The sequence below is a fragment of the Silene latifolia genome, chromosome Y (assembly GCF_048544455.1).
Source record: "Silene latifolia isolate original U9 population chromosome Y, ASM4854445v1, whole genome shotgun sequence".
Taxonomy (NCBI): Eukaryota; Viridiplantae; Streptophyta; class Magnoliopsida; order Caryophyllales; family Caryophyllaceae; genus Silene; species Silene latifolia.
Genome location: NC_133538.1, coordinates 413,304,884 through 413,330,443, shown reverse-complemented (window position 1 = coordinate 413,330,443; position 25,560 = coordinate 413,304,884). Strand labels below are relative to the sequence as shown.

Below are 25,560 nucleotides of genomic sequence, written 5' to 3'. Positions count from 1 at the left end.
TATAAATACTTGCGTATTCCTCCACAAAATATTCATCACAACAAAACTACAACATAATACTTCTCATTATTATTCCTCTTTATTCCTACTCTCTATATTATATCATTGTGGGTGTTCAATATCATTTAACCCTCCGAGAGTAATTTATTTGGCATCTTCTATAGGCCATCGAGGAAATACCTGTACTCCCACAAATCATTATAGTGACATATTTGGCTCTCTCGCCGGTGGTTTTTTTTACCTCTATTTAAAGAGGGTTTTTCCACCTAAAAATCTTGGTGTTATTTTATTGTCTTTTTATTATTTCTCTTAAATTTTTGGTTGAATTTATTCGCTTCCGTACTCTGTACCCCAACAAATTGGCATCAGAGCTATTTTATTTTCAACTGAGATTTTTCCATAATGTCGACAAAATTTGACATAGAAAAATTTGATGGTAAAAATAGTTTCGCCGTTTGGAGAGTTCAAATGCGAGCTGTTCTTATACAAAATGGTTTAAAGAAGGCTTTAGATGGTAAGTCGAAGAAACCATCCACTATGACAGATGAACAATGGGATGAAATGGATGAGAAGGCGTTGTCCGTGATTCAACTTTATTTATCACGTGAAGTTTTACGTGAGGTCATTAAAGAGACGTCCGCTGCCAGCATGTGGACTAAATTGGAATCTCTATACATGACCAAGAGTCTAGCAAATAAGCTTCGACTCAAGGAACGTTTATTCACTCTCCGTATGTCAGAAGGTACTCCCGTAAAAACACACTTAGATGAGTTTAATTCTATCATAATAGATTTGGAGAACCTTGATGTTAAAATCGATGATGAAGATAAAGTTGTCCTACTCATTGTCTCATTACCACCCTCATTTAAACACTTTAAAGAAATCATGTTATACGGTAATAATATTACATTATCCTTTGAAGATGTCAAGTCTCACCTCCTATCAAAAGAAAAATTTGATACTGAAATTAATTCTGAACAATCGGGTGAAGGTTTGGTTGTTAGAGGGAGAACATTTGAAAGAGGTAGTAGTAGTAAGAGTAAGGCCAGGTCAAAATCAAGAGGTAAAAACTCTAAATTTTGTCGATATTGCAAGAAGAAAGGACACGAAATCTCTGAGTGTACTAATCTGAAAAAGAAACAAGAAAGAGATGATAAGAGTAAAGGTAAACAACCCGAACACCATGCTGAAGCTAGTGTTGTTGAGTTTGAGTCTGATGGGGATGTTTTAGTTGCTGCTGATATAAAACAAAGGTCTAGAAATGAGTGGATACTTGACTCCGGCTGTACTTTCCACATGACACCTAATAAATATTGGTTTACTACTTATAAATCAATTAATGGTGGTCTTGTTTTGATGGGCAACGATGCACAATGCAAAGTTGTTGGTGAAGGTACAGTAAAAATTAAAACAAATGACGGTGTTGCTAGAACCTTGACTAATGTCAGACATGTCCCTGACTTGAAGCGGAATCTCATTTCCTTAGGCACCCTAGAATCACTTGGGTGCAAGTATTCAGCTGAAGGTGGAGTTTTAAAAGTGTCCAAAGGCGCTCTTGTATTATTGAAGGCAAATTGATCTTGTAGCTTGTATGTGCTGCAGGGTTCTACTATTACAGGTTATGGAGCAATTGTCTGATCCAGCGATGACACCAAATTGTGGCATATGAGATTGGGCCACATAAGTGAAAAGGGAATGCTTGTCCTTAACAAGAAAGGACTACTCGAAAAGCATTGTACCGGTAAGGTTGATTTCTGCGAACATTGTATTTTTGGCAAGCAGAAAAAAGTTAGCTTTTCAAAGGGTATTCATAGAACCAAGGGTACTTTGGATTATATCCATTCTGATCTTTGGGGTCCTTCAAAAGTTCCTTCAAAAGGAGATTGTCATTATATGATGACCATTACTAATGATTTTTCCAGAAAACTCTGGGTTTATTTTCTCAAAGACAAGAATGAGGCGTTTCTCACCTTTAAAGAGTGGAAAACTTTGATCGAAAACCAGACTGAAAGAAAGTAAAAAGATTAAGAACTGACAATGGTCTTGAGTTTTGTTCAAATGAATTCAACATTTTCTGCAAGAAGGAAGGTGTTGCCAGACATCGTACCATTCCAGGGACTCCACAACAAAATGGAGTAGCAGAACGTATGAACATAACTATTATGGAGAGAGTTCATTGTATGCTCTCTCATTTTGGCCTGGGAGACTTTTGGGCTGAAGCGGCGTCTACAGCATGTTACTTGATAAACCGCTCCCCAAATAGATCTCTTGATTGCAACATTCCAGAAGAAATTTAGTCAGGTAACCCTGTTGATTATTCTAATCTTAGAATATTTGGTTGCCTTGCATATTCTCATGTGAACGAGGGAAAATTGGAGCCTCGTGCTAAAAAGTGCATTTTCTTGGGTTATGGCTTAGGGGTTAAAGGTTATCGTTTATATGACCCCGAGTCTCGGAAAACCTTTCATAGCAGAAATGTAACTTTTAATGAAAATGCTATGTTATCTTCTGGAAAAGAAGTTGTTTCTTTTTATCCTGATACAGATGATCAAGAGAATACTAGAGAGAAGGTGGATTTTGATGTCAAAGTCTTAAAGTCAGAGGAGGATGTCCCTACTTCCTCTACTCCGCCAAATTCCAATGAGCAAACCGAGATCATTGACCAAAGAAGTCCACAACAACCATGTCAACCACAAAGACGAGGTTTACCAGATCCATGGTCCATGGCTCAAAATCTTCCTGAACAGAGACCAAGAAAATTGAATCCAAAATATACAAACCAAAGCGCTAATATTGCTTATGCTTTGGCCGCTGCAGAAGAGATGAATGACTGCAATGAGCCTAATAATTATTCTGAGGCTATTTCCGGTGCAGATTCTTCAAAATGGGTTGTAGCGATGCAAGAAGAAATTGAGAGTCTTCACAAGAATGAAACTTGGGATCTGGTGAAGTTACCTGAGGGCAAGAGAGCTATTAGTTGTAAGTGGATATTTAAGAGAAAAGAAGGCATCCCTGGTGTTGAAAGTGCAAGATATAAAGCAAGATTCGTTGTGCGAGAATTTAATCAACAGGAAGGCATTGATTTCAATGAGGTATTTTCTTCTGTTGTTCGTCACACCTCAATTCGTGTATTACTTGCTCTAGTTGCTTTGCATGATTTGGAGTTAGAGCAGTTAGATGTGAAAGATGCATTTGTTCACGGTAATCTCGAAGAAGAAACTTATATCCATCAACCACAGGGTTTCATAGTTCCAGGAAAAGAGGACTATGTATGTCGTCTAAATAGATCTCTTTATGGTTTGAAGCAGTCTCCAAGACAATGGTATAAAAGGTTTGATTCTTTTATGGTTGGACATGGCTACTCAAGGAGTAGTTATGATAATTGTGTTTATTTTCAGAAGACATCTGACGGGTCGTTTATATACTTATTGCTTTATGTCGACGACATGTTAATTCTTTGCAAAAGATAAGTCACTTGTTAGCAAGCTAAAGGCCCAGATTGAATGATAAATTTGATATGAAGGACTTATGTAAAAGAAAGAAAATTCTTGGTATGGAGATTAACAGGGATCGTCGAGCAGGGAAATTAATACTATCACATAAGAGATATATTCTGAAAATGCTCGACAGGTTCAATATGCAAGACAGTAAACCTGTCAATACTCCTCTTGCCGCTCATTTTAAATTGTCATCTGAACAGCATCCACAGACGGATCATGACAAAAGACGAATGTCACATGTCCCATATTCAAATGACGTTGGGAGTCTTATATATGCCATGGTGTGCACTCGGCCTGATCTGGCATATGCTGTTAGTGTGGTTAGCAGATTTATGCACAATCCAGGAAAAGAACATTGAGAAGCCGTTAAATGGATTCTTCGTTATCTGAAGGGTTCTTCTGATATTGGTTTGTATTTGATAAGCAAAGAGTTGATCCCGGATGTGTAGTTGGTTATGTTGATGCTGACTACGGTGGTGATTTAGATCGAAGAAGGTCACTCTCAACCAATATATTTACACTTTGTGGCTCTGCTATCAGTTGGTATTCTTTATTACAAGCCATTTGCGGCTTTATCAACAACTGAAGCAGAATATATTGCTGCAGCTGAAGGTATGAAAGAGGCGATATGGCTTCGGGGCTTGGTGAGCGAGCTTGGTTTAAAACAAGATATTCTTGTAGTATTTTATGATAGTCAAAGTGCAGTCCACTTGACCAGAAATAGCAAGCATCACTCAAAAACCAAGCACATTGATATCAAGCACCATTTTATCCGAGATATTGTTGATGCAGGAAATTTAACCGTTGAAAAGGTTCATACAATTGAGAATCCTGCAGATATGTTAACCAAACCACTCACAACAACTAAGTTTGATCATTGCTTAAACTTAGCTGGTATTATTCACACTTAATAAGGCTTCATGGCGAGAGAGAGATTATTTCAATGGGAAAGGCGAGTCAAGGTGGAGATTGTTGGAGTTATGTGTGCCTCACCTTTAATACTTTCAATTAATGAGAGTATGTTTCTCAATTCATCATGAAACATACGAGTAGTAATGGAAATGTGAGAAACTTGTGATAGATTAATGCACATGCACATGCAACTGATGATGGAGTTAAGATGATGCATGAAACCTGATGAAAATGCTATGCTAACGCACTTCAACATTTACTCCAAAGAATACTATAAATACTTGCGTATTCCTCCACAAAATATTCATCACAACAAAACTACAACATAATACTCCTCATTATTATTCCTCTTTATTCCTACTCTCTATATTATATCATTGTGGGTGTTCAATATCATTTAACCCTCTGAGAGTAATTTATTTGGCATCTTCTATAGGCCATCGAGGAAATACTTGTACTCCCATAAATCATTATAGTGAAATATTTGGCTCTCTCGCCGGTGGTTTTTTACCTCTATTTAAAGAGGGTTTTTCCACCTAAAAATCTTGGTGTTATTTTATTGTCTTTTTATTATTTCTCTTAAATCTTTGGTTGAATTTATTTTCTTCCGTACTCTGTACCCAACAAAACTATTGACCGAGACGGAGGGAGTATAGTGTTTCTAATTCTAATGAAACATGGCAGTAGATATTTTTACAAGAATATATGATGGAATATATGGATCATTAATCTTGACACTCCTTACAAACACAAACTCCAATTAGTTGTCTATCATAATCAAAAGTTAAAATCTTAATAGACCCACTTTAGATGAAAACAAAATACACAAGACTATAAACTAATCAATATATATATAAAAGAGGCTTTTTTCAGGCAATTCTAGAGTCTTCAACTTTTGTAAAACACCTATATACTTTAAATAAATATTAATATGTACGAAAAGATATAAATTTGGCCACACAGATAATGCAAAAGATATAATAATTATATTATAATTTATCACAACTCACAAAAGATCTATTTTTCATTTGCATTTGTTAAGAACTAAAACACTAATTACAAAGTAGGTATATATATAAAGATAGGATGGCTGCTGTTGGTGAGATTATGTCTGTCGATCCCCACTTCACTTTCCTCGGCTCACCTACGTATCTGCACGTTTCCAAACAGTCAGTCTCGTATTATACGGTCACATATAAGTTTCTCAATGACACAAAACCGGTGACTATAGAAGTTTTGCTTACCCTTGTTTAACTGACAGTTCAGAAAATTTCTGCGTATAATACGCGGCAATATCAGCAGAAAAAACAAAATCACTGGCGCATAAGAATCGTCCATTAATCGAATATTTCTCAATGCAAAATATATGAGCATCACAAGTATCTTCAATGTGTATAACTGGAATTTTCCCACAGATTTCCTCTGTGAATCTTAACTGGCCGAATGCTATTGACTCCTCGTCTTTAAGCTGAGATACACAGACTGCTAAAGAAACCGGAATGTAAGGCAGTAACGTCTCTCCTCCAACCACTCCACACACAAGACTAACAACCTCCAAATTTCCGCCTTCTCCGAATTTCAACACTTCTCTCTCAGATGCTGTTTTCGACAGTGCGTATGCCTTTTCAAATTCGTGGGCGAAACTTAGTGGCATATCAGGAGAAGTCCAGAAACTCTCATCCATGAATTCTGCTAAGCTGGTACTGTCAATGTTGAAAGTTGAAACAGATACGTAACTGGCGGTGTAGATTAGTCGCTTCACGGTGCCTGATCTAATACAGGACATGGCAATGCTCTTCACCCCTACAACCGCTGCTTCAGTTGTGTCCTTAAACTGTATAGAAACACAAATAGATAGAGCTATGCTTCGGACCTTACAGCGCGGTGGCGAGGATGAAGAACGAAAACTTAATGAAGCGGAAGAATTTATTAAAAGGATTGACGACGATGATGATGATGACTTCAGTACAGATAAATCTGTAGATGAAGCACATGACGGTGATGTAAGATTACGAATAATGGTTATACTTTGTAGAATTTGTGGAGGTTTTGGTACTGCTTCCGTGTTGTGTCTTATAGGTACCAAAGACGGGTGAAATGGACTTGAATAAAGGATATCGAGACGGGTGAGAGACGGATTGAGATGGTCAATTATTGGGCAGATGGGCCAAATTGACAAAGAAAGTTTAAGGTTAAGCCGTGACCATGAAGATTGAAAACCCAGATTTGTTATATTGAGACTCATACTGCGATATCACTCTTCCCCTGATTCAGTGGGTTCACCAACAACCACACCACCATCTCCATGTTCAATTCCATACCTGGGAATCGAAAACCGATTTAAAGCACCACTAGGTGGTGCGTGAACCACCAGCTCGCCAATATTCAACCACCAGCCAATCATGCCACGGTCGCGCACCAACATCACCAATCAAGCCCGCCACTGCTGATACCCGTCGTTGTGAGTACCAAAGATAAAATTTATAATCTCCTATTAAGACTAACCTAGGCTAGTGGCAACAGGGTCGAACCACAAGGAGGCAGTTGTAAACTTTAGTTGATTTATGTTCAGTCTGAGGTAACTATTGTGGGGGTTGAATTGAATTGGTCGACGGCTAAAGTGAACAAAGATAATAAACTAAATAAACGAATTAAACAGATAAAAGAAGGGTACTAGGATGGTCGGGTCATTATAGCTTCGGCGGCAGCAAACTAAGTCGGTCTGAATCAAACACAGGTAAGGCGGGAAATAAAGAGGTCCTCTCGGTCCACTCTTAACAAATAGCATCTCTCGATCTCGCTATAGGTCCCTAATGTCACTAATACTAACTTTCGTTCTGAAAAGTGATTAACGGTCTAAACTATACCTATCTTTCGATCTTAGCATAGTTTAGTCGATTTAATTGATGGTCTAATAACCTCCCCTACCTTTCGATCTAATGGGTCAGTCACGAAATAGGTATCTAACTGGTCGCATGCATTCAACTCGTCAAATACAAGATTAAATTCAATTAAAACGAATATGAACCCTACGAAGTCAGTCGATCGACTGAAGAGGTCAGTCGATCGACCAATACGCGAGACAGTTCTCCCTAATCTAATGCCGCCTATGCCATAAATCGCCTACATCCTAGCACTAAAGAATTAGCTACTCATGATGAAAGTAATAACAATAATAATACTAATAACAATTAATGAATTCATGCTTAGAGTAAATAACAACAATGATGATATGATAATTGGCTTTTGGGACACTAGCTATCAATTCTATACTAATAATCAAAGTAAAGCAATAAATTGAAACTAGGGCAGAAAGAATACCGAGATTCAAGAGGAAAGATTAAGAACAAGGGTAGAATTCCAATGCTAAAATCGATAACCCAAACCCTAGTTACTCGAAATAAACTAAAACTCAAGGCACTGTATTGTGTTGAAAACTTGGATAAGAACTTGATATCCAAACTGATGGTTTTATGTTACGTTATATAGCAATCAACGCAACATCTTATTTCCTAAACCTAAACTTCACGGGCTTCAAGATTCACGGTCTTTCAATTCACGTCTGGAATAGAAATCTGGTCGATCGACTGCTAATGCTGGTCGATCGACTGCTCCTCAGCAAACAGTGGCTTCTGGAACCCGAGCATTGGTCGATCGACTGAAGGTGGTAGTCGATCGACTGGATGAGCTGCTACTTGACTTCTTTATTCTCGTGGATTCGTCTTTTGGGCCTTGAATTGCGCACCAAGCTCGTTCCTTAAGTGATTCCTTTACGTCATTTGCAATGCAGATTACTCGGGGACGGATTTGGCTTGATTTCCCGTTGAATTCTTCACATTTCTGCAATAATGTACAAAATACGGAAGTAGACGGAAATAGGGAGAAATGTAGCATAAACTACAAGAATGAGCTCTGAAATGCGTGTAAAATGGGATGTAAAACATCATATAAAAGACACGCATCAAACTTCCCCAAACCAAACCCTTGCTTGTCCCCAAGCAAGAACTAGACTCGATCTAATGACCTAATGGAACGAGTTCAATCTCAGAGCGAATTGTCAACTGTAAAGCCTAAACCAGTTTAATGCATAGCCAACAATCAACTAGTGTATGAATCATGCAAACGAATTATAAAGTCGTCAAAAAATCATTTTGCACCTTTGACTATAGAGACTTATCAAATTGGACTCTCGCGGGTCGCTCAAATCACTCAATAAGCACAGGTGATATATATGTAAGATAGAAGGAAGTAATTTTGTAGTGACTCTCACCTAACTACGACCTATGAAAACACGCCAGCAATAAAACATGAAAGTGACCTCTACGACCGTACATACGCATTCCAACCGAACAGATGACCAATGACACATGCCGAGGTATATATGGGATATGTGAGGTATGGGTAAGAAGAGGCAAAACATTTTATGGTGAAGTGGAGGTACAGGTGATCAAGCTAGTACCAAAACGGAACCAAAGGACAACATCCAACTTCCTTCTCATAAACAAATGAAACGGTGCTATAGCAAGCACAAAACTCACAATCTCCAAACTATCAAATCAATAAAACTCCCCATAGGATGTAAATGAAACATGGGAGCAAAAATCGCCAAAAGATAGGGATTAAATTATGCGAATTGATCTCTTTTCTCGAATCTCAGTCGATCGACCATATTTGGCGATCGATCGCTAAAAACAAGATCTGAGAACCTCTTTTTTTTTTTTTTTTCTTTTTCGAATCATTTTTTTTCATTTTTTTTTCTTTCTTTTTCTTTTGTTTCTTTCTTTCTTTTTTCATTTCATTTCCCAACCGTCATCTCAACAGAGCATATGCCACCAAAAATGAGTAACAATCCCAAAAACTATGCTACTAGCTTGACAAAGGCAGGCTATGTGTAGGATGTAGTAAATAGGACAAAAAGGATATTTTTGGCAGTGTGGAGTTTATGGGCAAAATGAGAAAAGGAAACCTCTACCACATGTGTCAACAAACCACAGACCGAATGCATACAGGTATTAAGTAGATCAATTTCATATTCATGCAAATTAAGGAAACATGTCTCATAAGGAGTACTACTCACATTCCTAAATGAACCGGTCATGAATGTCACCAGTTATAGGCTCTAAATCTCAGAAATATAAGTAGCTTGCCAATTTTCAAAGTCAAGTCTCAAGTCCAGCAAGTAATTCAACGAAAACTCGTAGGTATGCACTTATACGATTCTACTAATAACATGTTAATCTAGCAAGGCTCAGGCAAAACAGTTGCAATTGCAGTATCATCCTTGAAATACTACCGTTCCGACTCGACCTATATGCTAAAATAAACGTGCATTTTTTGGAAATTTTTTTGAAATTTTTAAATTTTTTTTTTTTTTATGGATTTTTGTATTTATGAGAAATGAAATAAACAAATGCAAGACAGAAATGTAAACGTGAATGCAAGCAAATGATATGCGACGCAAAACCCTTCCCCAAACCAAATCGCACAATGTCCCCATTGTGCAAAATCATGTAATGAAGAAAAGAGAAATGGGAATTTGCGAGAAAATAAATAAGCAAGACACAAAGGAAAGATATGGAACTCACAAGATTTTAAGCGCAGCAAAGGAAACCTCCCCAAACCAGCGTGAGCTAGGAGGTTTCAGTAGCCAGCAGTGCTACCAATAAGGACCTAAAAAGACAATTAAAAACTACGCATAAGACCGAAGAAAATAATTTTGAAGCGTAAAAATTGTGCACAAATGAGACAATAGAAGAAATAGATAATTCGACGGAAAATAAAGTGGAGTAGAAGACTCCCTTGGGTCCGCATATCGACCAAACACAGCAGGGGAGAGGTCGTGAACGAATATAGCAGCGGCAGTGGTCGATCGACTAAGGAGATCAGTCGATCGACCAGGTGGGTGTGAACAGTAGCTCCTGTAAACCTGCAATTCAGTCGATCGACTGATGGTGCCAGTCGATCGACTGCAAACACTGCTGCAGCGTCTTATTTCTTCGTAATTGCTCAATGATTTGAGCTAACAAACTCCAAATACCTGCAAACGCACAATAGTACGCGCCCAAAATTGCGCAAAACCCAGAACGAAGTCTAAAGTACTTAAAGATCCTAAGCAAAATAAAATAAAAGCGAAGTTTTCGCGCACACAAAAAAGCAATAAAATTGTCTTAACAAAGCAAATAAAGAGAAGTTTGCAACGAGCTTGATCAACTAATAGTTGATCAAGAAGGACCACGGTATGGCCCACTTCGTCGGCTTCTGGCTACTAGAGGTAGCCTCATAGGTGCTCATCTTATCAGTTGCACCCTTCTTAGCATCGACGGTCGGAGAGCTCAATGGATCAACTTCGTCATCTCCCCAATCAAGGACTCCCTCGGAATCGTCGGAATCCAGATCAGCCCATCTCACCTTGGCTGGCTCATCTTCCACTTCCTCATCAGTCCTATAGCTTAGGCATCCAAGACCTCCTCTTTGAATGATAGGCTTTGTCGGTGGAGCATCCAACGGCTCTTCCTTCCCAAACCAGCTCTGCATTATCTAAAATAACGGATTCTTCCTCCTTCTTGCTCCCAATCAAGGCGGAGGGGTTAACACAAGAGAGTAGTAATAGGGACGGTCGATTCGGGAAGCACAAAGTACGATCTCTTTTCGAGACCGTATTACAAGTAACAGGCCACATGGCGTCCTTCTTTTTAGCAGGTTGGGCAAAAATGATAGAATGTTTCCCAACCTTGAAGGTTAAGGTTCCTAAACCGCGTCAATAATCGCACCGGAAGTGTGCAGAAACGGCCTACCTAAGATGATCGGTATATGGGCATCCTCAGGCATGTCAAGGACAACAAAGTCAACAGGGAAGAAAAACTTCTCTATTTGGACGGGTATGTCCTCTAGGACTCCTATAGGCTCGACCGCAGACCGGTCAGCCATCTGAACTGTCATGTCTGTGATAGCAAATTGGGTCAACTTGAGCTTCCTAGCTAGACTCAAGGGCATGACACTTATGCTAGCTCCTAGGTCGCATAATGCTTTCTCAATTGAGAAGGTACCTATGATGCAAGGAACTGAAAAACTGCCCGGGTCTTCTAACTTATGGGGCGCAGTGTGAGACAAGTAGGAGCAAGACTCTTTAGTTAACGCAACAGTGTGAACATGTTCAAGCGATTTTTTCTTTGACAACAACTGTTTCATAAATTTAGTATATGCTGGCACTTGGTTAACTAACTCAAGGAAGGGTACCTGAACATTTAAGCTACGAATAACTTTCTCAAATTTACTAAAAGATACCTGTTTCTTCGTCGGCACGAGTCTCTCCGGATATGGGGCTGTAAGGAGTACCTTAGCCCTCTCCTCTAAATCGCGTGTGCCGGTATCCTTGGACTTAGGCTGAAAGTCCGTTACCTTCTCTTTGTTGAAGCTAGACCTCTCCTCAGACCGTCTCAAATGAGAACCATTAACCGTCATTGGATCAAACTTGAGCGGGATCGACCCATCAAGACTTTCGGGTCTGCCCCTAAAATCTTCGGGACTGTGGTACCCCGAAACAAGTGGTCCCGTAGATTATTTGGCATCAAAGGACGAAATTCTTCAGCATCAGCAGCGATCTCAGTCGATCGACCACTCTCCACAGTCGATCGACTGAGATGTACAGTTCCAGAAGCTCCTGTAACTCGTGTTTAAGTCGATCGACTAGGTATGTCAGTCGATCGACTGAAATACCTGGCAGACGTCTTTTTCTTTGATTTGTTCGTTGAAGCTTTCTCTTGACTTGTTTCCGGCTCATCCTTTCCAACAACATCCTCAACCATGGCAGGACCATCAAGGGTGGACCCGCTCCTCAAAGTGATGGCATTTAGGGTCTCCTTTTGTTCCGGTTGAGTGGGCAAGTGTCCGGGAGCTCGAGTGTTATTTTTGCTAGCCAATTGAGCTATTTGGCTTTCCAGTAGCTTCATCCCGGCCTCTCTTGCTTGGGACTCCTTTAGCAACAGATTCTTGAGCTCGGAAAATTCAGAACTCGTGATTGTTCTTCTTGCTGCGGCACATAAGGAGGTTTCTGGTATTGTTGTTGCTTTTGGTGAGGGGGAACATAGGGTTGTTGCTGCGGCGGATGTTGGGTTGGATTTTGGACATTTTGGCTCCTCCAACTCAAGTTTGGGTGGCTTGGCTCGTAGTAGGTGTTTGTCTGCCTATAGTGTTGAAAGGCAGCGCAAGATTCAAAGGGACTAGGGCAGTTTTTCGAGACATGGCCCTCAACTCCACACCTTTCACAGACAAAGGGACCGTCCGACACAGAATTGACTTGGTATATCCCACCTTTAGAAGCTCCTCCTAGCTCATACTTGTCAAATCTCGCGGTGAGAGCCTCAAGTGCAGCAACAGAGGAAGATTCGGCAGCTCTCCTCTGGTTCCCTCTCGAATTCCCATACTCGGCCTTGTGGGTAGCTAGATCGTCAATGATCTTCCACCCCTTGGTTGCTCCCAAGTTTTCAGCGAATCTTCCATTGGCTGCAGCATCCAAAATGGCCCACTGATCGTCGTACAACCCATTGTAGAAATGATTGCACAAACTCCACTTTTCGAACCCATGGTGCGGTATGGTTCGCACCAACTTCTTGAATCGGACCCATGCTTCATGGAAATTCTCATCTGGCCCTTGTTTGAAGCCCGTGATTTGAGCTCTAATAGCGATCGTCCTTGAAGCAGAGAAGTACTTCTTGTAGAACGCTAATGCCAATGTATTCCAATCAGTGATCTCCTGAGCGGTTCGGTCCAAATCTCTATACCACTCCCTTGCAGCATCACGGAGGGAGAAGATGAACATGGTCTCCTTGATTTGATCCTGGGTCACGCCAGCTGGTGGGGGAATGGAGCAGCAGTAGTCAATAAAGGTCTCCATATGCCTTGCCGCATCTTCATTTGCAGCTCCCCCAAACTGATTTCTCTCGACCATAGTAATGTAAGCAGGCTTTGGTTCGAATTTCCTGGCATCTCCCGGTAATTCGAACCCCTTATACAAGTTATCGGCTGTCGGCTCAGAATAACTAGATATACTTGCTTCCTCGGCCATGACTGGAATTTCCGGAGAAGTAACTGTCTCAGCTGAAGAGGTGGAAACGGGTGAAGACTGTGGGTCTTCTTCGAACAGATCGTTCTCGTGATAGCTTGACAGAGTACTCAGCTCTTCCTCTGTCGGTAATACTCTTTGTGTTCGTCTCAACTCGCGCAAGGATCTTTCAAGCTCAGGGTTTAACGGTACTAATTCTCCACCCTGTGACCTGCGCATAAGAAGAAACTACAAAAAGAATATAAGAAAAGTTTAAGGAACAGATGTCCCTTAAACTAGGAAAGACTAAAAATAAAAACAACTAAAATTAGGACTATTGCCTCCCCCCAGAACGGCGCCAAAATTTGATACCCGTCGTTGTGAGTACCAAAGATAAAATTTATAATCTCCTATTAAGACTAACCTAGGCTAGTGGTAACAGTGTCGAACCACAAGGAGGCGATTTTGTAAACTTTAGTTGATTTATGTTCAGTTTGAGGTAACTATTGTGGGGGTTGAATTGAATTGGTCGACGGCTAAAGTGAACAAAGATAATAAACTAAATAAACGAATTAAACAGATAAAAGAAGGGTACTAGAATGGTCGGGTCATTATAGCTTCGGCGAAGACAAACTAAGTCGGTCTGAATCAAACACAGGTAAGGCGGGAAATAAAGAGGTCCTCTCGGTCCACTCTTAACAAATAGCATCTCTTGATCTCGCTATAGGTCCCTAATGTCACTAATACTAACTTTCGTTCTGAAAAGTGATTAACGGTCTAAACTATACCTATCTTTCGATCTTAGCACAGTCTAGTCGATTAATTGATGGTCTAATAACCTCCCCTACCTTTCGATCTAATGGGTCAGTCACGAAATAGGTATCTAACTGGTCGCAGGCATTCAACTCGTCAAATACAAGATTAAATTCAATTAAAACGAATATGAACCCTACGAAGTCAGTCGATCGACTGAAGAGGTCAGTCGATCGACCAACACGCGAGACAGTTCTCCCTAATCTAATGCCGCCTATGCCATAAATCGCCTACATCCTAGCACTAAAGAATTAGCTACTCATGATGAAAGTAATAACAATAATAATACTAATAACAATTAATGAATTCATGCTTAGAGTAAATAACAACAATGATGATATGATAATTGGCTTTTGGGACACTAGCTATCAATTCTATACTAATAATCAAAGTAAAGCAATAAATTGAAACTAGGGTAGAAAGAATACCGAGATTCAAGAGGAAAGATTAAGAACAAGGGTAGAATTCCAATGCTAAAATCGATAACCCAAACCCTAGTTACTCGAAATAAACTAAAACTCAAGGCAATCGTATTGTGTTGAAAACTTGGATAAAAACTTGATATCCAAATCGATGGTTTTATGTTACGTTATATAGCAATCAACGCAACATCTTATTTCCTAAACCTAAACTTCACGGGCTTCAAGATTCACGGTCTTTCAATTCACGTCTGGAATAGAAATCTGGTCGATCGACTGCTAATGCGGGTCGATCGACTGCTCCTCAGCAAACAGTGGCTTCTGGAACCCGAGCATTGGTCGATCGACTGAAGGTGGTAGTCGATCGACAGTATGAGCTGCTACTTGACTTCTTTATTCTCGTGGATTCGTCTTTTGGGCCTTGAATTGCGCACCAAGCTCGTTCCTTAAGTGATTCCTTTACGTCATTTGCAATGCAGATTACTCGGGGACGGATTTGGCTTGATTTCCCGTTGAATTCTTCACATTTCTGCAATAATGTACAAAATATGGAAGTAGACGGAAATAGGGAGAAATGTAGCATAAACTACAAGAATGAGCTCTGAAATGCGTGTAAAATGGGATGTAAAACATCATATAAAAGACACGCATCAACTGCTGTGCACATTTCACAAGAACCATTGAGTACTGAAACCAACAACAGAATTCGAGCCACCACAGCAATCATCCCGACGCGGCATCAGAATCATATTTGCACCAACTACCCTGCTCATTCTCGCGCTTGTCACCCAAATCTGAACACTCCCCTACACCTACTCAGGCGACCACTAGCAGCAGCTCGAACTCAGAATCATAAACTGAGCCAATTTGGTTCACTCATCTCAGAACCTAAACCCCACTCTGATGTTGCTGACGTCTCCGTAGTCCGTCCTTAAAATCCAAGTTATGAATTTGATGTGTGAGCTGAGTTAATTGTCAAGCTCGACTAATTGATTACAGTTTATGATTGGAAGAATAGAAAAATAAGAGATATAGAATGACGATGAAGCCCTTCTGTATTTACTCTTTGGCTTTGTTTAAGTGAGCCTCATTATTGACTTTTCATTCATTTTGTAGTTTCACTATAATAAGACCTGTATTTTGAGACGCAGCTGAGATTAGGATTTTAGGAGTGTTCCAAAAAAACCTCTAAAAAGCAGAGCATATAATATCATTATATATATTATTATATAATCAATAAAGAGACTTTGCTGGTTGAATAACATTTTATTATGAATACTTTTATTTTTAAGACCTTCACGTTATTTTATTTCCTCTGTTTAAAATTAAATATTTTTGATGTCTATAAAGTGATTTCTTGATACAGGGGTGTATTTTCACAAATTTTGTTGATAATAATATTGTTGGAATCTTTAAATTAAAAGTATGATTCATTTTTTTATGGCATGTTAATAATTATAATTAAACCAAAATATACAATAATAACACTAAAACGCATGAATTTCAAGGCTAAATAAAATTGGATTTAATATGTATTTTAGGTACAATGTGGACTCTATCTATATATAAAGAGGATAATTATTGCTAATGCAATTATTAATTATCTGGATTAAATTAGTTTTGATTAGATAATTATTTAAATTAAAAATTATAAAATAAAAATTTAAATTTAAATATTTTTTTAAAATAAAGAGGTTGATAAATTAAATTTGACTACAACAATAATTTCACATTTATGTTCATGTCATCCACAATATCTTACCTTTTTAGTTAATATTGAGAGATGAACCAATATTATAACCCGTGCAATGCACGGGCACAAAATCTAGTAAAATTATTAATTGATGAATGTCGTACTTACATACCTAGCTCTTTATTAAAGTTGTAGCTGGACTAAACCTCTAAGACTCTAATTAACGTACCGAGTGAAATAAAAGAGAGATTTACGGGTTATTTCTAATTAAATCCTCAGCTAATCAAATTAGAGTCCATAATTTTGATTTTAAAGTAGTTGTTTGATATCGATTTATGACTCACGCAATTTTTTTTAAAAGAATTGCAAAAGAAAGTTTACATCCAAACAAAGATTAAGGGTTACACTATTGTTTTAAATTTTGAAGCTTAACATATAAAATTATGTTTATACTCTCTCTGTATCGGTTGATAGTTTACATTTACTTTATTTTGTGAGGTAAAATAAAGCAACACAAATATTGACTGAAACAGAGGGATTACATAATTGATGTATTGACTGTTGAGCACTCACCTATGATATAATGCACATAATTTGAATGATTATTACAATGTTCGTTATAAACTTTTATTATATTTTTGTTTTTACGATATTTTTTTCTTCTCAATTATACCAGAGGTATATATAGACTATTGGATATAGAGTTAGTTAGGAAAGTTGTTAGCATAACTAACTCTAACCGACTCAAACATTTGTTCCATAGTCTAGTATATATACTCCTCCCTTTGTAAGAAAATCATAAGTTTTGAATAACAATATTCTTTCTTCTATCTCTCTTCTTCCTTCCTTACTGTTAATCAATCACTAAATATAATCATCATATTAATCATATCATTATGATCATCTAAGTTGATCATGGTTTATATGGTATCAGAGCAAGTACAGTCTTCGTTGCTTTCCATGGATCCTCTACCTCCTATTAACAAAGCATTAGGAGTTTTACAAAAGATTGAGAGGCAGAAGTCTATTAATGATAGTACAAATACTGCTGTTCTTGATTCTGTTGCTTATGCTGCTAAAAAGCGTTATATCAATCATCACACTGCAGAGGCAAACCCCAAGGGTAAACGTCCAAAAGATAGCATGAACACTTATCCACCTTGTAAGCAGTGTGGTAAGACTAATCATAAGGTTGAAGATTGTTTTCAGCTGCAGACTTGTCTTTTTTGTGAGATAAAGGGTCATATCATTAACAACTGCTACAGCTTTAAGGCTTGCAAGGCCAAACAGGCCAAAGGAAAGACAAAATCTGGGGATTCTGCTAAGCCACCACAGAAACCAGTAAATAATGCAGAGCTGTGTGGTAATCAAGATGCAGAATATGCTTCTGTCCCACAAACTGCACACTGTGCTAATGTTAATCCATTCTATCCTACTGCCTTTGGATATACTCCCACGGTTTCACCTGCTGCCTCAGGTTACAGTCCTACTGTTTTGGCTGTTCCATCCTCTCAGTCTTCTTCTGCAAAAGATGCTAGCTCACAGTTGTCACCTGATCTGGTTCAAGGAATTGTTGACTCAGTTATGATTAAAGTTTTACAAGCATTAAATGACAGGACACCTTCTGCATCTGTTGATCCAGGGTCTCAATCCTACACTCATTTTGCAGGTAAGTCTTCTACTCAATTTACAGCTGGTTTCTTTCCTAGCAAAGATTGGGTCATTGATACTGGAGCATTTGATCATATGACCTCAGATGTCTCCTTATTACATGATATTAAAAAGTTAAAATCTCCATTATTTGTCTCCCTTCCTGATGGATCCATTAAAACTGTTTACTACACTGGGAATGCTTTTTTGTCTAAAGATATCACATTATTAGATGTGCTTCTTATTTCTGATTTCAAGCCAAATCTTTTGTCTGTTGCTAAGTTAATAACTAGTTCAAAGTTAATTGTTACTTTCTTGGATGAATCATGTTTATTTCAGGACCATTCAAGTAAGGCTATTGTTGCTAAAGGAGTCAGAATTGGAGATCTGTATAAAATTAGGACATCTGTGTTTGATAAAAGTTCTTTTAAACCTTGTATTGCTAATGCTGTTCAAACTATAGATGTTGCTTTATTACATGCCAGACTTGGGCATACTTCTATTGATAAACTAAGGCATGTAAATAACACAGCAGTTCAGGGTTTTAATAAATTCTATTGTGACACATGTGTTCTATCCAAGCATCATTCCTTGCCATTCTATAAGAGTTTGTCTTATGCTGCTCAATGTTTTGATCTAATTCACATGGATTTATGGGGTCCTTATAAACACCCTGATATGACTGGAGCTCAGTCTTTTTTAACTATTCTTGATGATTATTCTAGGTCTACCTGGACTTTTTTAATTCAACATAAGACCCAGGTGCCAAACTTGGTAAAGAATTTTCTAAATCTTGTTGAGAATCAGTTTAGTGCTAAAGTTAAGATTATTAGGTCTGACAATGGTACTGAATTTTTCCAATCACAATGCAATGAGTTGTTTACTTCAAAAGGCATTATTCATCAAAGAAGTATAGTAGGTAGGCCTCAACAAAATGGTAGGGTCGAGAGGAAACATAGACACCTTTTGGAAACAGCGAGAGCATTGAGATTTCATGCACATTTACCTATAAAATTTTGGGGAGCTTGCTTACTGACTGCTACTTTTCTTATTAATAAGATGCCTTCTTCTGTCCTTAATTAGAAGACCCCACATAAACTTCTATTCAAAAACGTGCCTAGTTATGATAATTTGAGAGTTTTTGGTACTTTATGTTATGCTTCTAGACCACCTACTGTCGAAGATAAGTTTTTACCTAAAGCAAGGAGATGTATTTTTATTGGGTACCCTCCTACTCAGAAGGGTTACAAGCTCTATGACCTTGATACACATGATGTATTTGTCAATAGGGATGTTGTTTTTTTATGAGCACTACTTCCCTTATAAGACTGACAGTAGTGTTGTTGTATCCCAAGATTTTCTAACAGATCTTGATATTGCAGAAAGTTCTCAGTTTTTGTTTACTCATAATACTTCAGATATTAGTCAAAATGATACTCTTTATGAGTTACATAAAGCAAATACATAACTTAATAATAATATTACTATAGTACCTACTAGACCTGTATCTAGTACACCTACTCTCAGACGATCAGCAAGGGCAAGATAACAGCCTGTCAAGCTAGCTGATTATCAATGCACATCTACAGCTTTTCATTCTGATGTGATAGGACAACTCTCTGACTTTGATGAGCAATATACTACTTCTTTAGCAAAGGTCATTAAAAAGGTTGAGCCTAGTTATTATACCCAGGCTTGTAAGGATCCTAGGTGGGTAGCTGCTATGGACCAGGAGTTATTAGCATTAGAGAAGAACAATACCTGGCAGTTAACCACTTTGCCCCATGGTAAGAAAGCAATTGATAGAAAGTGGGTTTATAAAATAAAGCATAAGTCAGATGGCACAGTGGAGAGGTTCAAGGCTAGGCTAGTAGCCAAAGGGTTCAATCAGATCAAAGATAAGGACTATAAGCATACTTTTTCTCCTGTTGCAAAATTTACAACAGTGAGAACTTTAATTGCTGTAGCTGCTATAAAGAAATGGTCCTTGTTTCAACTTGATGTAAACAATGCATTTTTACATGGATTCATTGAAGAAGAGGTATATATGAGGCCACCTTTAGGTTACACTAAGGCTCATAAGGATCAGGTTTGCAAATTGGTTAGATCACTTTATGGATTGAAGCAAGCTTCGAGATAGTGGAACCTGGAATTAACGAAATTTCTGGTTAAGCTTGGTTATGTCCAATCCAAGCAAGATTATTCCTTATTTACTAAAGAGGACAAGCTTACTCAGAGACTGGTCATTGTGTTGGTATACGTAGATGACATTTTGTTGACTGGAGATGACCAGGATGCTTTGACAATGCTCAAAATGGAATTACACCAGAAGTTCACCATCAAGGACCTTGGTGAGATGAGATATTTCTTAGGTTTAGAGATAGCAAGAAATGCAACAGGTATACTCTTAAATCAGAGGAAATACGTCCTTGACATTATCAAGGATGCTGGCTTTGAAGGATGTAAAGCTACTTCCTTTCCAATGCAAAAGGGTTTGAAACTGTCTATTGATCAGGGAGAGTTGCTGACTGAACCTGAGGTTTATAGAAGACTCATTGGTAGACTTTTGTATCTCAGTTTAACAAGACCTGATATAGCTTACAGTGTACAACACTTAAGCCAGTTCTTAAGCTCTCCAAGAGAGCCTCATTATCAAGCAGCTCAACACCTTGTCAAGTATTTGAAAGGGACTGTCAATGCTGGACTATTCTATTCTGCAGATTCTTCGCTCAACATCCAAGCATACACAGACTCAGATTGGGGTACTTGTGCTTACAGCAGCAGATCCTTGAGTGGTTACTGCATCTTTCTAGGCCACTCGTTAATTTCTTGGAAGACCAAGAAGCAAGTAACAGTTAGCAAGAGTTCTGCTGAGGCAGAATACCGCGGCATGTCATATACAACCAGTGAGTTTGTTTGGTTGGTTGGATTAATGCGTGATTTGAGAGTTTCTATCAAGCTACCTATACCCTTGTATTGTGATAACCGAGCTGCACAACACATAGCACAAAATCCAGTCTTCCATAAGAGGACAAAGCACCTCAATATTGATTGTCATTTTGTACGAGACAAACAATTAGAAGGTTTTCTCTATACTCAGCATGTCAGGACTGGATTGCAGCTCGCTGATATTATGACCAAGGCACTTGGTAAACAAGAACATCATTTTTTTGTTTCTAAGTTAGGCATTAAGCTCTATCAAGATCATCCATCTTGAGGGAGGGTGGGGGGGGGGATATAGACTATTGGATATAGAGTTAGTTAGGAAAGTTGTTAGCATAACTAACTCTAACCGACTCAAACATTTGTTCCATAGTCTAGTATATATACTCCTCCCTTTGTAAGAAAATCATAAGTTTTGAATAACAATATTCTTTCTTCTATCTCCCTTCTTCCTTCCTTACTGTTAATCAATCACTAAATATAATCATCATATTAATCATATGATTATGATCATCTAAGTTGATCATGGTTTATAGTATACTATGAATCATTCGAGTACAATTTCAGGAAATAGTGTCGAAGAGCTCATTATAGTGTCGAATCAAGTGAATTAATTTCAGGCGTTGGGACTACTTGAAAACAATCATACTCGAACAATTCTCTATATAGACTTATTACACTAAGATTTTTTATAAAGTTAATGTCTTGATAATTACATTGAAACCATGTCAAGATATTACCTGGGCAACGCCCGAGCATGAAATCTAGTATATATGTATATATACTTAAAAGAGGAATTTTTCGAGCGATATTAGAGGTTCAAATTTTGTGAATTATTTAAGTTATAAAATATAGAAATAAGATAAATACATTAGTAATTAATGGTAAACTATTAAAAGTTATCTATTTAAATCAGTAAAAGAAATATATACAAAGATAATAAAAGACTCTTAATTATTAGACCGAATACAATACTTCTCTTAGGATAGAACTCTTCTGACTATCAGTCTGGATCATCTGTCCCCATAATATGTTCCATTTCCTGTCCCATTCACCCAAATGGTCCACGTAGCAAAAAAATAAAATCCAACTGATAATATTCTTGTCTTTCTAAAATTAAGCTGACTCTCCCACATACGGTTTGATAGCACGCGCCAAATATGCAAGGTATGGAGTAAATAACTTCAAGAAAAGTAAAAGGAAACATCCCATGTGCCAATTTTTCTTTTCCTCGGTCACCAGGAACTCACCTACTCCAATATTTGTGTTCTGTCAAACATGCAGGTAAGCATTAAAAATCTATGGTCTTCATTTCGTCTTAAACGCCATATCTCAATGAATAATTGATATTTTTAATCCCTTTTTCAGGACTCACATACATGATTTTTGTCCAAGATCTACAACTCTCATGCATTTTCATCAATGGTAATTTATTTAAATTGTAGGATTTTTTGTGAAACACCTTAATTTTTTTTTTTTGTGCGAAACACTATCTTTAAAAACAAAATTTGTAAAACACAACCTTTAAAAACCAAAATGTTGCGAAACACTACTTTTTGGCCGGATTCCGTCAGCTTAATTTATTTCCGGTGTCATAATAGCTCGCACGTGCCATGTTTGTTTGACTTTTTATGTTTTTTTTTGTTTCCCCCTCAATTAATCCCCCTCTTTCTTAATTCCCCCGGCAAAAGCCTCCTCCCTCTTTATCTCACTGTCATCCACTTCAACACTTTCCTGCCTCAATTTTTCTAAATAGCCCCCTTTTTTTTCACAATGTTCAGTGACAGTTCAGAATCTTCGTCAACAACGTTTCTCAAATGTCGTTGTGACATCCCTGCCGCCTTAAAACTTTCATGATGGAAAAAAAACAAGAAATAAAGTTTCTAACATGTAAAAATTTGGGATTGTTTAAAGTGATTTCAAATCTAAAATTAAGTAAAATAAAATGGAATGAAGAGTTTGGACATCACACATTCACACATGATAGAGTAATTGATTTTTTGGCGCAGTTATCAGGGCCGTCTCAAGAAAAATGGAGACCCGGTGCAAAAAAAAATGAGGCCCAAAATTTACAAAATAAAAAAACGCTTATATAAAATATTAATGCAAATTACAAATTACAAATTATTTGAAAAGCGATTCTTTCGCGTAGTTTTTCTTGAAGCGAATTCCTCTATCAAACAATTATAATCGACTTTCTCCAATAAATCATCTTCTATGGCAATTATTGCTAATCCGGTAAGCCTCTCTTGCAACATTGTAGACCTCATGTAAGATTTCAGCAACTTTAACTTGGAAAAACTTCTTTCTGCAGATGCAACTGTTACGGGAATAGTCAACAATATTCGATACGCAATAAATGCATTAGGAAAATACGATTTACGTTTCAAAAATTTTAAAATATCAATAGCTTCCATCTCTTCTTCACTAGGCAATATATCTTTAAGCAACTTTAACTCCATGTACAATTCATTCCCATCAATATCACATTGTTCACCACTTGTAAGTGCTACTTGAAGATCGTCACAACAAGAATTTAATTCAGCATTGTCTAATGTGTGCAACTTACTAGAAGAGAACAAAAAGCCAAAAACATTTTGAAATTCTTTATATTGCTCAAATCTTTTTCTAAGAGAACCAATAGCTTGATCAACAACAAATAAGAAATAGTTCACTCTAAAAGATTCTTCACTAGTTTGAGAAACTACTTCAGATGTGTCATTTTGATTCTCGTCAAATTGTTTTTTCCTTCTAATAACACGTTTCTTTGGAAATACGGGATCAACGTTTAATTCAAGTGCAACTTCCCTAGCAATATTAACGGCGTCATTAAATCCAGATTCCCTATAATCTTCAAAAAATAAAACTAACTTCTTAATATCATCAATTGCCACATCAAGAATCATATTCTTTGATTGCAACTGTTTACTAACAAAATTAATTCTATACAATATTTCATACCAAATAACAAGTGCTACTAAAAACTCAAAGTCACCAAGTTCATTCATGGCCAAAGATTTAGCTTCACTTCTAATTTTACTATCATTATCAGTTTCTCCTACTTGAAGCAAAGCATCACATACCTCTGCAATTTGAAACCTGATTGCTTTAACACTATCGACACGACTTTCCCAACGAGTAGATGAAAATTGTTTTAATGTATATTTTGTTGCATTATTTTTCAATATCTCCCATCTTTTATTAGAATTTGCAAAAATAGTATATATTCATTGTATTACTCCAAAAAAGTCTTTAGCTTTACCACAACTATTTGCCATATCACACAATGTTAAATTAAGACTATGAGAAGCACAAGGAGTAAAGATTGCTCGAGGATTCACATCTAAAAGTCTTTTTTGTACCCCCTGATTTTTGCCTTTCATATTTGATCCATTATCATAACTTTGGCCTCTTACATCATTCACATAACGATCAAGAGATTTTAATTCATTTAATAAAACATCAAAAAGTCCTTGTCCAGTTGTATCATTTACACTCAAAAATCCTAAAAATGATTCCTTAATACAGACACAACTTGAAGACACATCAACATATCTCAAAATCAATGACATTTGCTCTTGGTGACTAACATCGGGAGTGCAATCTAGTATTACTGAAAAATATTTTGCTTCTTTCACACTTTTAATAATTTCAGATTTAATAGCGGATGCAACAAGAAGAATTAACTCATTTTGAATGTTATGACCAAGATAATGACTATGAATAGTGTCATTGGTTATATGATGCACATGCTCCTAAATTATAGGGTCAAACCTCGCTAACATTTCAATTAATCCTAAAAAATTTCCATTGCTCTTTTGATATAACTTCCCATTACTACCACGAAAAGCCAAGTTATGTGTTGCTAAATACACCACAACAAATATTATTCTTCTAACACTTTTTTCCAATGTTCTTTCTGAAGGAAATGTATATTCATGTACATACTAACATACTCATATATGTCTAAATTAATTTGTCATAAAATTAAAACGGATTTTATGCATGCAAACAATAATATAAATAGAGGAGAAATCATGTCCTTACATTGTAGATTTCGGTTATATTGGGCACAAGAGAGATCACCTTTCTCTCTTGTTCTTGAGCTTTCCCTTATGGATGAACAAGATCTAAGTATAAGATCTCTCCCTAAGCTTTATACCCAAGGCTTCTCTTAATTTAATTAATATTACAAATACTAGTATAATATTAATCAAGGTAGAAAATTGAACCAAAAATATTATTAACACTTTGAATATTTTCGGTATAAATGAGGGAGGAGAAGAGAGCTTTTTATCTCACTAGAAATCTCTATTTTGGATGATTGATTAGAATGAATAATAATTTACAACATTATGTATATTATTAGGTAAAAATAAAACAAAAACCATGATGGTTTTTGCCTTCTCAAAACCGGGTAAGAGGAGGGATTTTTGGGGAGCCAATGCATGAAGTTGTTGCTCTTAACAAAGTTCATAGGCATGCATGGCTAGACAATTAGGTAATCATTATGTTTACTTAATAAATTAATCAACACAATATTAACCCATTACATCCCCTAATTTCGGCACATTTGGATAACAAGTTATC

The 25,560-nt window shown here is 37.3% G+C and overlaps 2 protein-coding genes across 2 annotated transcripts; one reads left to right on the top strand and one right to left on the bottom strand.

Moving 5' to 3' along the window:
• Positions 1-5,464: 5,464 nt before the first annotated feature.
• On the bottom strand, positions 5,465-6,657 carry LOC141632363 (NADPH HC-toxin reductase 1-like). The gene is made up of 2 exons (XM_074444914.1): positions 5,657-6,657; positions 5,465-5,564 (listed from the first exon to the last, which is right to left on the bottom strand). The coding sequence occupies exons 1-2, from the start codon at positions 6,655-6,657 to the stop codon at positions 5,465-5,467; spliced, it is 1,101 nt and encodes a 366-aa protein (XP_074301015.1).
• Positions 6,658-17,292: 10,635 nt separating this feature from the next.
• LOC141632361 (uncharacterized) lies at positions 17,293-21,244 on the top strand. The gene is made up of 3 exons (XM_074444913.1): positions 17,293-18,871; positions 19,617-20,116; positions 20,201-21,244. Exons 1-3 carry the CDS (start codon positions 17,293-17,295, stop codon positions 21,242-21,244), a joined length of 3,123 nt encoding a protein of 1,040 aa, XP_074301014.1.
• Positions 21,245-25,560: the final 4,316 nt, after the last annotated feature.

What these genes read in the sequence shown, in the direction of transcription:
- LOC141632363 (XM_074444914.1), bottom strand. Translation starts at nt 6,657, where the DNA reads ATGAGTCTCAATATAACAAATCTGGGTTTTCAATCTTCATGGTCACGG. An exon ending in GAACTGTCAGTTAAACAAGG is followed by an intron (nt 5,565 to 5,656) that starts GTAAGCAAAACT and finishes GGAAACGTGCAG; the next exon opens with ATACGTAGGTGAGCCGAGGA.
- LOC141632361 (XM_074444913.1), top strand. Translation starts at nt 17,293, where the DNA reads ATGGTTTATATGGTATCAGAGCAAGTACAGTCTTCGTTGCTTTCCATG. An exon ending in GATTATTAGGTCTGACAATG is followed by an intron (nt 18,872 to 19,616) that starts GTACTGAATTTT and finishes GCACATCTACAG; the next exon opens with CTTTTCATTCTGATGTGATA. An exon ending in CTAAGGCTCATAAGGATCAG is followed by an intron (nt 20,117 to 20,200) that starts GTTTGCAAATTG and finishes TTTCTGGTTAAG; the next exon opens with CTTGGTTATGTCCAATCCAA.